Here is a 13,904-nt window from a genome sequence, read left to right as displayed (position 1 = left end):
TCCCCACCTCCCTCCCTCTTCTTCCCTCCTTCTCTCTCCCCCTCCCTTCTTTCTTCCTTTCCTCTCTTTCTCTTTCTCTGTCTCTCCCCCTCTTCTTCCTTCTTCCCTCCCTTCTTTCTTTCTTTTTGCTATCTCTCTCTCTCTCTCTCTCTCTCTCTCTCTGTCTGTCTTTCTGTCCCTTTCTGTCTCTCTCGCTTTCTCCTTCCCTTCCTCCCTCAGTCTTTTCCTCCTTCCTTCTCTCTCTCCCCCTCTTTTCTTCTCTCCCTTCCACCTTCTTCCTCTCCCTCTCCCTCTTCCTTTTTCTCACTCCCTCCCTCCCTCTCCCTCCTTCACTCCTTCCCTCTTTCTCCCTCCTTCACTTCCTACCCCCTCTTCCATTCCTTTCTTTCCTCTCTCCCTCCTTCCCCCATCCCTTCCCCCTTCATCCTAGGCATGAGTGCTTTTGAACAACTGAAGGCCAAGCATATCCCCTTGCTTTCTGCAGCGTCAATGTCCTAAATCTGGATGATTTGGATGAACACACCCCTTCTGCTTGATGGCCAGAGACCTCAGAGTTTTACTGTGGGAGAGAAACAGCTAGATTTAACTTTTCTGAAAGGAATTAAGTAGAAGATCTGAAAGCAACTTTGGGGAAAGGAAAGAGCTACCTATTTACACTTCTTTTCTTCTCCTGACTATATTAATGAAAATTCTAGCTTTGGTTGGTAATGATCTCATCCTCAGTCCATCTGCTGCCAAATGGATCTAATCCCTAACACTACAGCCAGGTTGCCAAATCCAAAAGGGAGATTGTCATAGCCATGTGAAGCTTTAACCCTTCCTATCCTGGATTGGATCCAATTGCATGAGACTACTTCACCTTCAGTTAAAGCCTGGTAGTAGTCCTCAAAGGAGACTCATGAGATTCTGACTGGCCAGAATATTAGCTATACTTATAGGAATCCCAAAGACTTGAAAACTAAAGTGTAAAACTACAGGAGCTTCAGATGAATTTGGGGCATCCGCCTCTTGTTCTTTCCAGTGCTGGGTGGAAAAACAAGAGACCTATTAAAAGACTAAAATAAGCTTTCCAGTTTTAATTGGGGCTTGGACAGTTTCTGAAGGAAAGTTTTCTGATCTTGTGGGGAAGAAAGAGGACTTTTTAAGAAACTTGATGAACGGCAACTTACTTTCCTTAATGACCCTTCGGGCTGACCCAGTTCTAATATCATACTTTGTTCCTAACAGAGGAGAAATACACCGTCATTTACCCATATACTGCTCGAGACCAGGATGAAATTAACTTGGAGAGAGGGGCCATGGTGGAAGTTATCCAGAAAAACCTAGAGGGCTGGTGGAAGATCAGGTATTCTTCCCTATCTCCCCTAAAGCCTTAGAGAGGGGATGATTGGGATTTCTTATACTGAATGACACTCCATGAGACTCTGTATGTGATGACCTGTGGGGGTGAAACTTTTATGATGATTTCACTGACGTCTTTGGCCTGAATCCCTAAAAGGAAGCATCTCTTATATGCTTCTCTGCTTAATCACGTTCTTCCTTATAAGCCTGTAATGGACACTCATCTTTAAGTTTACAGAATCACCGCTTAACAGGAATTAGAAGAAATCCTGGTCTTTAACTATAGATATTTCTCACAAAAGGGAATTCCATTGGAAACTGCTGTTTATTTTCTTTTGTTGTTGTTTAGTATTTTATTTTTCTCCAATTACATATAAAAACACTTTTTAACATGTTTTTTTTTAAAGGTTTGAGTGCCAGATTCTCTCTCTCCCTTCCTTCTTTCCTATCCCCCTCATTGAGAAGACAAGAAATTTGACATAGGTTATATATGTGTCATCATGTAAAACATATTTACATATTAATCATATTATAAAAGAAAACACAGACCCCACCAAAAAAAAAGAATTCAAGAAAAATAAAGTATAAAAAGTATGCTTTGATCTGTGTTCAGGCATCACTGTTTTTTCCTCTGGGCATAGGTAGCATTTTTCATGAAAGACCCTCAAAGTTGTCTTGGATCATCATATTGCTGAGAACAGCTAAATCATTCACAGTTGATCATCTTATAATGTCGCTGTTACTATATATAGCATTCTTGTTCTATTCATTTCACTTTACATCAGTTTATGTTAAGTCTAAACAGGTTTTTCTGAGAGCATCTTACTCATCGTTTCTTATTAGCATAATAGTATTCATACTATTTATTTTCCTTTTTAAAAAAATTTTGTTTATATATGTACAATCCATTTTTTCTTACATATTTCCTTATGAATCATGTTGGGAGAGAAAAATCAGAATAAAAGGGGAAAACCATGAGAGAAAAAAAAACAGAAGAAAAAGGAAAAAAAGTAAATATAGCATGTGATTTACATTCAATCTCCATATCTCTGCCTCTGGATGCAGATGATGTTTTCCAACAAGAGTTTATTGGGATTGTCTTGGATCACTGACTCTCTGAGAAGAATCAAGTCTGTCATAGTTTTATCATTTCATAATCTTGCTCTTATTATGTACAATGTATTCCTGGTTCTGCTTGTTTCACTCAGCATCAATTCATGTAAATCTTTTCAGGCCTTTCCAAGATCAGCTTTTTCATCATTTTTATAGAACAATAATATTCCATTATTTTCATATGCCATAAATTTTTTCAGCCATCCCCTAACTGATCTACTCATTTTCCAATTCTTCACCACCACTAAAAGGGCTGCTATAAATACTTTTGCCCATGTGGGTCCTTTTCCCTCTTTTATGATTTCTTTAGGATAAGATCCCATAGTGTCACTTCCATGCTTTTTATTTTCAACCCCTCTTCAAGTTGGGGATACTGCATAAGCATAGGCATAAATCCCCTGTGGATGTAAATATGCAAATATACAAAAAGCAGTTTAGATTTTAGACTTACCAATGTGCAAACTCCTAGTGATTCAGATTGCAAATCATAAGTGACTTAATGGATAAGTCAAATATAAGTCTTAAGAACATTGAGGTTAAGTGACTTGTGTATAAGAAGTGGTCTCTCTTGCTCCACAATTATTCTGTGCTATTCTGGTAGCACCACCATTCACATGGGAAAAGGGTTTATTTCTTTGCTATTCCACAACCCCTGTACTTTTTCTTACAATGAATTGCTTTGGTTGATGCTAGGCTATCCCCTCAGAATGTAAGCGTCTCAAGGACAGATACCTACTGCCTTAGTCTCTGTCTCTCAGAGCCTAATAATATTATTAATGTTATTAGTCTTACTGTTGTTGCCTTTCTATAGTATTCCGCTTTATAGATTATCCTCATGTATATTAGCTCATTCTGTGATAACAACAATGTTAAGTAGATGGAACTATTATTATCATCCCCAATTTACACATAGGGAAACTAAGACACATAAAAGTCAGTTGGCTTTCCCAAAATTACAAAGCAAGATGACAACAGCCACAAAATCTCCTGACTCCTACACTGGGCTTGACTCAATGTCCAGAAATATTGCTGTGCATCACGTGCTAGAAAGAGACATGTTATCTCCAAAGTAAAAACCCTTCCTTATCCAGAGCTTTGACTAGACCTATGAGAGAGAAAGTTGGAAGTCTAAGAGGATTTTTCTCAGAAGTAATACTGTTCTATAAAGAATTCTCCCCCATCATACAAAAACACTGCGTTTGAAGGCCCCTATTAGAGCTGACACAAAGCACATTGTCTTTCCACTGTAACAGATCAACCCAGAATCCATTTGATATTAGAACTGATATCAAGTTACACCTTCCCCCTTTACCATCCCAGATCACTTAGACTTCACCCTTCTTGATGATGCTCCTTTCCCTTTTCCTTTCCTGCTATATATTCACCCCACCTTCAAAAGGGATCTCAGAATCCCTGCTCCACTTTGATCCTTAGGCCTTCCCTGTTTGTCAATGTGGCCTAGACCAGAAGTGGGGGGGCAAGGAGAAAACAGGGAAAAACCCTTTCAGACTGCCCAGCCTGAAAAAGGCTCCCAGGTGATCTCCAGGCTTTTCCATTCCCCTTCATGTGTTGTTTTGATCTAGAATGTAAACTCATTGAGAGCAATTTTTGGGGGGGGGAGGGGGATCCCTAACATCTAGCGTAGACTTGAAACATACTAAGCACTTAGTATGCTTTTTCATTCATATTTACTCATTACTAGAAAAATTGATGGTATCCAGTCAACTTCCTCATTCCCCCTTTTTGGCTTTGATTTTATATAAAATTTTTCATCAATCTTCATTAATGATATTAATCTATAGTTTTCTTTGTTTTATTTCATAGTAGGTTAAGTATTAGAAGTCTCATTTTAAAAAAAAAGTTTGGTAAAGTGTTTTCTTTTTCAGTTTTTGAGAATACTTTGTGTAGGATAAATACTTTTTAAAAGTTTGATAGAATTCACCTGTAAATACAGTTGACCAGGACTAATTTTTCACTTCTTTGGCCATCAACCCTTTTAACATTAAGCCCACTTCATTCCTCTGATTCTTGGGCCACTGGCCATCATCTGTATTATGCAGGCTCTCCCTTCTTTTCTCACATGGCTTTCTGGGATACAGCAGCTAATCTATGCTTTCCAGTTATTTGTTTGCTCCCTGATAGAGAAGATCATTAGTAGAATGACTGATGTGAGAAGTAGTTTTACTCACAGAAACTGGAAGTCCTACTATTTGAATTCCTTTCATGTTTTCTTACTGTTTGGCTTCTGCTAAACAGGGACTGTACAGCAGCAGGTACTCATCATTGACAGGTACCACATTCTTATATCTAAGTGGATACTCAAGAATAGAGATACCCATGTAGCTTTAAGGCATATTTGGGCATGAGGGAGAGGAGGTCTTGATTTTTCGACAACATGCCCTGATCCCCATACTCCGGGCTAGAAAGAAACTATGCAGCATCTCTACAGCTGATAGTGGGTCCGGACAGCTCAACCTATGGCACCATGAGGCAACAGTAGCAATTAATGTAACATGGTATCTTGCACTGTGCTGAGCACATGGGTTCTCAAATACTTGTTGGCTGACATATTAAATAACTTCATTCTACTACTTTTTTCTTTCTCTTCTCCCTGCTTCCCCCGTTTTCTTACTTTAATCTTTCTCGCTTCCTCTTCTGCTAAATCTGTTGTTCCATTTTTTTCTTCCTTTCCTCCTGTTTCCTTTTTTTCTTATCTGTGTTTTGCAGTGGCACATATGAGCATTGATTAGTTATGTCAAGGCTAAAGAATTCTGCCCTTGCAAAAAGAATATTAGAAGACATTTCTACATGAGAACTTTCCTGATCCCTTAGTGTTTAGTGATCACCCAACCCTACCCCAAATTCATCTTCTATCTCTTTTATATATATATATATATTATAGAGTGTTATATAAATTACCTGATATAAAATAAAATTATTAAATTTGTTGACTTATACAACAAACCCCAAAATGTTTAACATCCTTTAAAAAAAAGATGTCTGAGTGGGGAAAAGAAAGGTAATTGGATGTTGACATCTAGAAGGTACAGTACTTATAATATTTCTCAATTGCAAAAAAAAAATTGCATTCTAGAACTTGCACCATGATAGGAGCTTTGACAGTGCCTTTGGGATAGGAAGAGCTCAGGATAAGCTAGGGTTATGCTGGTAAGCAAAATATAGTGACTGAATAGTTGTTTAGTTTGTCTTTTTAATAAAACTAACTCAAGCCAAATCTTTTGGAATTAGTCAGCAGGAGCCTTGAGGGTTAGGATAGAAGTTGAGAAAATTGGAAAAGGGAGAATGCTAGTTTTGCTATTACTCTTATAGATCTAAGCTGGCAGGGTTGACCCTTAAAAAATTATATTTCTTCCAAGACATGCTGCCACTAAGAGAACTATAGTGTTTCTGTGTATGATTTCTCTTGAAAGAATATAACTTATTTTATAACATGAAATCCCATAGTAGTTTAGGATTCCTTCAGTCCAGAACAAAAACAAAATCCCTTGACTATCTTTTTCCATTCAAAGGAATAGTCCCTGGAATGAAAGAAGACCCTTTCCTTCTATTCACCTATTTATGAATATTTTCAACACAGTATGTTTTATTTCTCCTTTTTAAAGGTCTGGTTTTTTTTTCTTTTGAACATCTCATGTTCATGTTTGAACAGAGTATAACCAGGTTTTTAGTCTGAGATTTTGTCCACTACTGAGTCTAAACAAATCATCTTTACTTGGAGGATCTTATACAAATGAGATCAATTCCATAACTTTATCTCTAATATGTTGAGTTGCCATGTGGAAGGCCTACAATGTGCATCAATTGTAGGGACTGGGTTGGCCTTTGTAACAGAGGGAGTCAAAAATTTGTTCAGTATTTATTTGACTTTGTTGTCAGCAGGCTGATTTCTGAGGATCTCAAACTCTTCATAACTTAATGAAATGAAGCCAAACTGGGAGCCCTGTCATACATATTGCTTTAGGCTTTGGACTTACCTTGTGTATCCTACAACTAGATGTAATGGTGATGATAACTATAGCTAATATTTTTATAGCATTTTACAATGTACAAAACATTTACATTACCTAATCTGATCTTTGAATTGGGAAATGGAATATTATGTTCATTTTACAAAGGAGGAAATTCTATCACAGAAAAATCAAATTACTTATCTGAGATCATTCAGGTCATACAGTGGAAGGGTTGGAATTTGAACCAATGTCTTTTGCCTCAAAGACCCATGTTCCTTTTTAATATGTTAGTCATCTTCTAAACAATAATGGTTTTTTTCCTGGTTCTTAGTGACTATTGCCTTTTATTCCCTTATTATCACTTCTTTATAATTCATTATTATATTTAGTATTCTTTTATCACCTCTTTATATTCATTAAATTAATTTATCCTTTCAGGCTTCTAGCCATTAGGATTTGAGGTGAATTTAGAAGGTTGAAGAGGCTTCCCCTCTGGCACAGGGAAAGTATGATGTGAGCTCACTGAAGATATCTTTTTCTAGGTTTCAAGGTAAAGAGGGCTGGGCACCTGCTTCCTACCTAAAAAAAAGCAGTGGAGAGCTATTCGCTCAGAAACTAAGTTCTGGGTCACCAGCCCATTCGTGTACTGTTGATGTGGATGGCATTTCCCGGCAACAGAACTCAGCAGGCAGAGAGAAGGATGTACTCAACAACCAAAGAGATGGAAGGTTTGACAGTCGCACAGGCCTGGACAGTGACATCAAGCAAAGTGAGTGGATTGCCAGCAAAAAAAAGAGAAAGTTTGTTATATATTCAATTCATTCTAATAATAACTTATACTTATATGTTTAATCCTTTTAAAAAGCAGTTTCATATATAAACCTCACAACTCTACTAGTATTATTATCCCCATTTTTCAGATAAGAAAATTGAGATTTTGAGAGGTCACATGGTTAATGACAGAATCAGAATTAAAATCTTCATTTCCTGTTTCCTACTAATTTCACTGCCCTTCCAAGGACCACATAGAAACACTTCTGTGTGCCTTAGGATTTAGTTAAGAAAAGGAGTCCCAACCATTAGAGAAGAAAGGTTCTTCTATGCCCTCGTTAGTTTCACTTAAGTATTTCTACAGGGTTTTGTGTTATTGGGGAAAAAAAAACAACAAAAACTTCTTAGCTTAAACCAGGGCTATCACCTTACTAGGGCATATAGAAATAATGCTTCTATTTGGCAATACCTTGGTCTCAGATGGATTATTTCCCTCTTGCCATTTAATTTTATTTTTATGTTCTTGATTACCATTTCTTGGTCCTATTTATAAAAAATTCTTGCATGTCATTGAATGTAAGCCCAGTGAAAACAAGGACTGTTTCATTTTTATCTTTGTTTTCCTTATACCTACCATAGTGTTTGGCAAATATACATGCTGATTTATTAAAGCTCTGCCTCTTAACTACTGAGAATTCCCTTCCCCCCCATAACCATGACTAGTATTCTATTTGGCTACAATGGCTGAGCAGAGAAAGCACTCAGGTGTCCTAGATCTCTGGTTATGATGATCAGGGTTGAGGATAAGGTAAGGGACTAGGAAAGGGGAGAAGGATGCAGGAAAAGTAATCTCTATCTCAGAATGTGGGAGGTCAGAGCATAGGATATATTAATTCTAAGATCGGGATGATAGATCATAGACCTAGAGCTAAATAGACCTCAGAGGGTTTTTATATTAATAGAAGAAGAGGAAGAACAGGAAGAAGAAAAAGAAAAGAAGAAGGAAAAAGGAAGAAAAAAGGGAAAAGAGGAGGAGGTGGGGGAGAAGAAAACAAAGATTACAAAGAATTTAATATATATTGTCTCATTTGATCCTGCCAATAATCCTATAAAATTGCTGCTGTTATAGGTAACTGAACCAAAGATAAGAGACTTTCTCCATGGTCACACAGATTTAGCCTCAGTTCTTCCTAACAATCTATCTACTATGCTGCCTAGATCCCTCTGGCTTCCCCATGTAAAGAAAGTAAAGCTATCAGCCATATATATATTTTAGCATGCATTTAGGACATTACTAAGCAATGCATTCCAATCTGACCTCCTCAGGGAGCTTCCGTTACACAAGACTTCAATGAAAACCCACTCTGTAGCCCTAATTTCCAGTGGTCCCTGACAGTATAGGCTCTTAGTGTTCATAAGGAAAAAGTTTCTCCTCCTCTCAAATATATTGGGAGTGTACCTTTTCCTTCTCACTTACACAGGTTTTCCTTTACTGTTGAAATGGAAATTCTGAAAATCTCTCATTTCAGAATAGACGAAGACTAATGATTGATTTCATTTTGGGGAAAAGCATATTGGGAGAGTAGCATAAGCCTGAGCTGAGAAAAAGTTAAAGAAAAGGGTATAGGTAATCTTGCAGGAAGTAGTTGATTTTTCCTCTAATTGGAGTTTTTAACCTAAAATTTTAAATTATTTAAAATACTTTTGCACTCTACTTGGCATTTTAATTATTTATGTGCTCATGTTATTTCACTCCTTGAGTTTCAACAGCCTGTTTTCTTATTTTTTTTTAACTTTATATTGTCCCTCTGTACATTGTGCCTAAATGGTGTGTAAAAAATTTGTGTTGAATTGCGGGTGCTGCCTCTTGACCTTGAGTAAAATAAGACCATGTTTCTCCACAGGATCTCCAAAGATGAGACAGAGACCTCCTCCTCGAAGAGACATGACTATAGTAAGTAGAAACCTGACCCTGGGGAACTTACTTGAAAGGCTTGTGTTATAGGACAATGCAAATTAACTTTTTTATATGCTTCAGTAAAGCATATTGATGAGCATTATCTCATTTGATTCTCAGAACAGTCCCAACAATATTTATACTAAATATAGTAGATATTATTATTCTACTTGATATATAAGAATACAGGTTTAAAGACAATGAGGCCTAAGGTCACACAGGATATTAGTGACAAAATCAAGACAAAGATACACCTTTGATCTAGGTGAGGGCTAGGTCCCTTTCCAATGAATAAAATATGTAGGTATGCCCCTGTAAATGAACAAAAATCAAACTTTGGGCAAAAAGGGAACGCTTTCCTCTCATGCCTCCAAGTTTCCTCTGTTCATGTTCTAGTTATTGCCTCTAAGCTAATAGAAAATTCTCTAATTCCTTTTTCTCTTTAAAAAAAAAAAGTTTATTGTAGCCCTATCTTTCCATATTTTCCTCACCTACCCTCAGTTGAAAAATTTGTGATTCATTCATAAGATCAACACTCCAACATGTCTCTTTAGAGCCAGGTTACATTTTTATTGAATCCTAAAAATTACCCATTGTGCTTCAACTTCTTAGTAATATTTTTTACATTGAAGTTAATCTTGTTTTTAATTCTATCAGCCTCGAGGTCTGAACCTGCCAAAACCCCCTATCCCACCCCAAGTAGAAGAGGAATATTATACCATTGCTGAGTTCCAGACAACTATTCCTGATGGAATCAGTTTCCAGGCAGGACTGAAAGTTGAGGTGAGTGGACTTGACCTTCCCTTCCTACCTCCAATCTGCTTTTCCCCTCTGACTGCTCCTTCCTTCCTCTGTCCTCCCCTCCCATCCTTTCACCTTCCTTCCCTCTTGCCTAAACAATTCCCTGGAATTCCTCTTTCCCTGAGTACTTTTTCTCATTTTTCTTGATGACTCTAGAAAGTTGACTTATTTTCAGTTCTTTTAAAGATCAATGCATGCTTGGAAATCCCTTGATAGTTGGGAATAACAACAGAGACAGATCCAGAGGTGATACTTAAGATGGGCCTGACATAGTCATTATTCTGCAACAAGTATAGATTGACCCAACTCTACAACACAATTGTTGGAGTCGGTCATCATCATCCATCCACTGCCTCCTCTCCTCTATTTCTCTCCATCATGTTCAACCTCCCCATCATCAGAAAATGAAAACAACAGGATATTAGGTGGACAATTTGACATGCAAGTTCTAAAAACTTCTCTCCCTCCCTTCCTCTCTCTCTCTTTTCTCTCTTTTTCTCTCTTCTTTCTCTTCCTCCCTTCTTCTCTCTCTCTCTCTCTCTTTGCTGTCTTCTCTATCTCTTCCTCTCTTCCTCTCTCTCTCTCTCTCTCTCTCTCTCTCTCTCTCTCTCTCTCTTTTTCTCTTTCTCTCTCTTTTTCTCTCTCTCATACACACACATCATCATCATCATTGATGAAAAACAGGCAGAAAAAAGTGGCACCATAACAACTGCTATTATCAGTTCATCAATTCCCAAAATCATCAACAACAAACAATTGAACAGACATTTCTTAAGTAACAACTTAGGTGCAAGGCACTGTTGAAAAACATAAGAAAAACAATCCTTCCCTTCAGGGAGATCCTGCTCTATAAAAAAGCAAAACCCAATTGTGTTTAATTGCTCTTACTCCCTGACTCTGCATTCTTCAACAATCAATCCAGCTTCTGTTTCATTCTATTTAGAAAGAAATTTTATCTGTTACCCTCTATTGGCTATTTAGGAGAAAAGGTGTGAGGATTAGGAAGAAATTGTACCATTTTTATATCTATTATCAACTATTTTACATTTCCAAAGTCTTTTAAAATGTTCTCATTTGACCCTCAAGAGAAAGTTACTATTAGCCCCTTTTTAGGTATGAGGAAACTGTTGATGACTAAAGCCAAATTCTATAGTTAGTAAGTAGCCAAATGAAGACCAGAAACCTCAGGATCATTTCATTTTACATGGCCTCCCTATGTAAGCAACACCTCTTTGTAGATTTTTTTTTGACTGCTAGAGTCAAACTAATGTCCTCTAAAAAGTATTGTCTTTTCTAAAGATTTGAAATTATAAATAATTATTATTCTAGTGTATTGTAAAATTATAAATTATCTTAAAAAACAGCTATCAGGCAATTGAACTGATACTTCAAAGTTAATGTAGAGTATTCACTGTTCCTCACAAGAGCATTGAACTTCTTTAAACTTCCTTGTTTTGATTCATGCCATGTATTCAGTCTAAACTTGAAATGCCCTTTCCTCTTATTTACCTTTGACGATCCTACTTCTCCTTCAAGGCCCTGCTCAAATGCCATCTCTTTCATGATGTCTTCCCTGATCTATACTCTCCCTCCGAACCACTTTTTCAATACACTTTGCTGTAACTATATGTCCATTATAGTGTAAGGTTCTTTAAGAAAGTGATGGTGTCTCGTTTTTCTTGGCACATAATAGACACAATAAATAATTATCAAATCAACAAATGAATAGCAGTAGCCAGTTGTAATATATTTCCTGGCAAATCTTTGATCTCTTTCTAAGTTTTAAAATGTGGCCATGCCATCCCAGCAGTTTTTCCTTTGGCCCGTATTCAAGAGAATAGGAAGTAAGACTTCCTGTACCAGTATCCTTCCTGGGATTCCCCAAAACTAACAACAAGATTTGAGGAACTGGACATGTGACTGCTTCTTTCTTTCAGTGGGTTAGCCACAAATATCTAAAACAGTAGGCTAGAAGGAAGAGATCAGTAATATACTTCACTACTTTAAAGAATCTGTGATCTAATCAATGGCATGTCAATCACAACTTACCCATACCTTCTCATCTTGAATGTCTTTTAAAAAATACTTTTGTATCACATATGCTTCAAAATATATCCACCTCCTTCTTCCCCTAGAGTTTTATCCCTCATAACAAAGAGGGAAAAAAAGAAAGAGAAAGCAAAACTAGCCAACATAGCAACAAATTTGGCATTGTATGTAATGATTCACACTTAAAATCCATCTCTGCAAAGAAGAGATATTCTCATACTTCCTCCTCTTTAGGACCAAGAATCTTATAAGACTCTTATCCCTGTTTTCCCCCAGATTCTCCAAAAAAAGCCCACCCAATGTCCTGAGGACCTTTTTTTAGTTCTCTCTTTTTGAAAGATTGTTTTAAATTAAGCAAATAATTTACAAATAAATATTGAATATCAATATTATAATCAATAATTAAATTTGCTTAATAGTGATTTGCAAATGAATTGTTACATTCAACACAAAAAATCAAAACAACTTTCCATCACTTCCTTTAAGCCTCTGCCGAGATATTTTATCTATTCTTAATTACTTTTTCTATTATATAGTAGTAGTTAATAAGTATTCTGTTTTCTAGTTTTACTTTTTCATTTTGCATTATTTTATAAATTTCTCCCTAGATTTCTTTGTCTTCATAATTACTATCTGTAGTTTTATAACCATTACCCTTTGTTGGACACTTGAGTTGATTCCAGATTTGTTTGGTTTTTTTAAAGTACTATGAAAATTTTAATAATTCCCTTATTGCTTGTTTTTAATAACTTTCAGGACATAGTTCCAACAATGGGTTTAATGGATCAAATGACTGTGAGATCTCGCTTTTTTTTTTTAATAATTTTTTATTGATAGAATGCATGCCAGGGGTAATTTTTTACAGCATTATCCCTTGCATTCACTTCTGTTCCGATTTTTCCCCTCCCTCCCTCCACCCCTTCCCCAGATGGCAAGAGTCCTTAAATGTTGAATGGGTTGCAGTATATCCTAGATACAATATATGTGTGCAGAACCAAACAGTTTTCTTGTTGCACAGGGAGAATTGAATTCAGAAGGTATAAATAACCCGGGAAGAAAAACATAAATGCAAGCAGTTTATATTCATTTCCAGTGTTCTTTCTCTGGGTGTAGTTGCTTCTGTCCATCTTTGGAGATCTCGCTTTTAAAAGATTGTGTAAGAAATTCCACTAGCAAAATATGAGTATTTTGTTATAGTTCACTCATTCATTCATTCATTCATGTCTGATTCTTTATGACTTCGTGGACCATATTATCCATGAGAATTTCTTGCCAAAGATGCTAGAGTGGTTTTGCCAGTTTCTTTTTCAGTGGATAAAGGCAAACAAGGTTGAGTGACTTGGCCAGGATCACAATGCTAGTAACTGTCTGAGTCCACTTTTGAATTCAGGTCTTCCCAACTCTAGGTCCAGCATTCTATCCACTGGGCCATCTAACTCCTTAAGTATGAATGTACGATACCTATTTCTCCATAATCAGCCAGCATAGAGTTAGTTTTTTCCTTCCTTCCTTTTCAGAAAACAGGGACCTTACCCCCACACATGCTTCTAATCTTCTTACACCTTATTCCCAATCACATACTCTTCCATGCAGTCAGACTCCTTACTGTTCTATTAAAATATTCTCTCTACTCCAGACATTTTTATTTCTCCTTTCTTATCTTTGTCTACTGCCTTCCCTAGTTTCTTTTAAGTGATTGTCTTCTACAGAAAACGTTACCTAACCCCACATAATCCCAGTACCCTCCATCTTTTAATTATTTCCTGTTTATTTTGTATGTAAATGGTTTATGCATATTTTTTTTACTTCTTGTCTTCTCCATTAGATTGTAACTCTTTGAGGGAAAAAAAATTGTCTTTGACTTCTTTTTGTATCCATAGTATATAGCAAAATATCTGACT

At 36.6% G+C, this 13,904-nt stretch overlaps 1 protein-coding gene across 1 annotated transcript in view; it reads left to right on the top strand.

Annotated features, from left to right (window-relative positions):
- Positions 1–13,904, top strand: part of SH3PXD2B (SH3 and PX domains 2B) — a 121,622-nt gene that overhangs the window by 97,701 nt on the left and 10,017 nt on the right. The window contains exons 9-12 of the mRNA XM_051978906.1: positions 1,228–1,345; positions 6,968–7,194; positions 9,101–9,150; positions 9,811–9,936. Coding sequence (XP_051834866.1) covers positions 1,228–1,345; positions 6,968–7,194; positions 9,101–9,150; positions 9,811–9,936 — 521 coding nt within the window. The remainder of the gene's footprint in view (positions 1–1,227; positions 1,346–6,967; positions 7,195–9,100; positions 9,151–9,810; positions 9,937–13,904) is intronic.

Source organism: Antechinus flavipes, chromosome 2 (assembly GCF_016432865.1).
Source record: "Antechinus flavipes isolate AdamAnt ecotype Samford, QLD, Australia chromosome 2, AdamAnt_v2, whole genome shotgun sequence".
Classification (NCBI taxonomy): Eukaryota; Metazoa; Chordata; class Mammalia; order Dasyuromorphia; family Dasyuridae; genus Antechinus; species Antechinus flavipes.
Note: the sequence above shows the minus strand (reverse complement) of the source record. Positions and strands in the feature narration are given on the sequence as shown.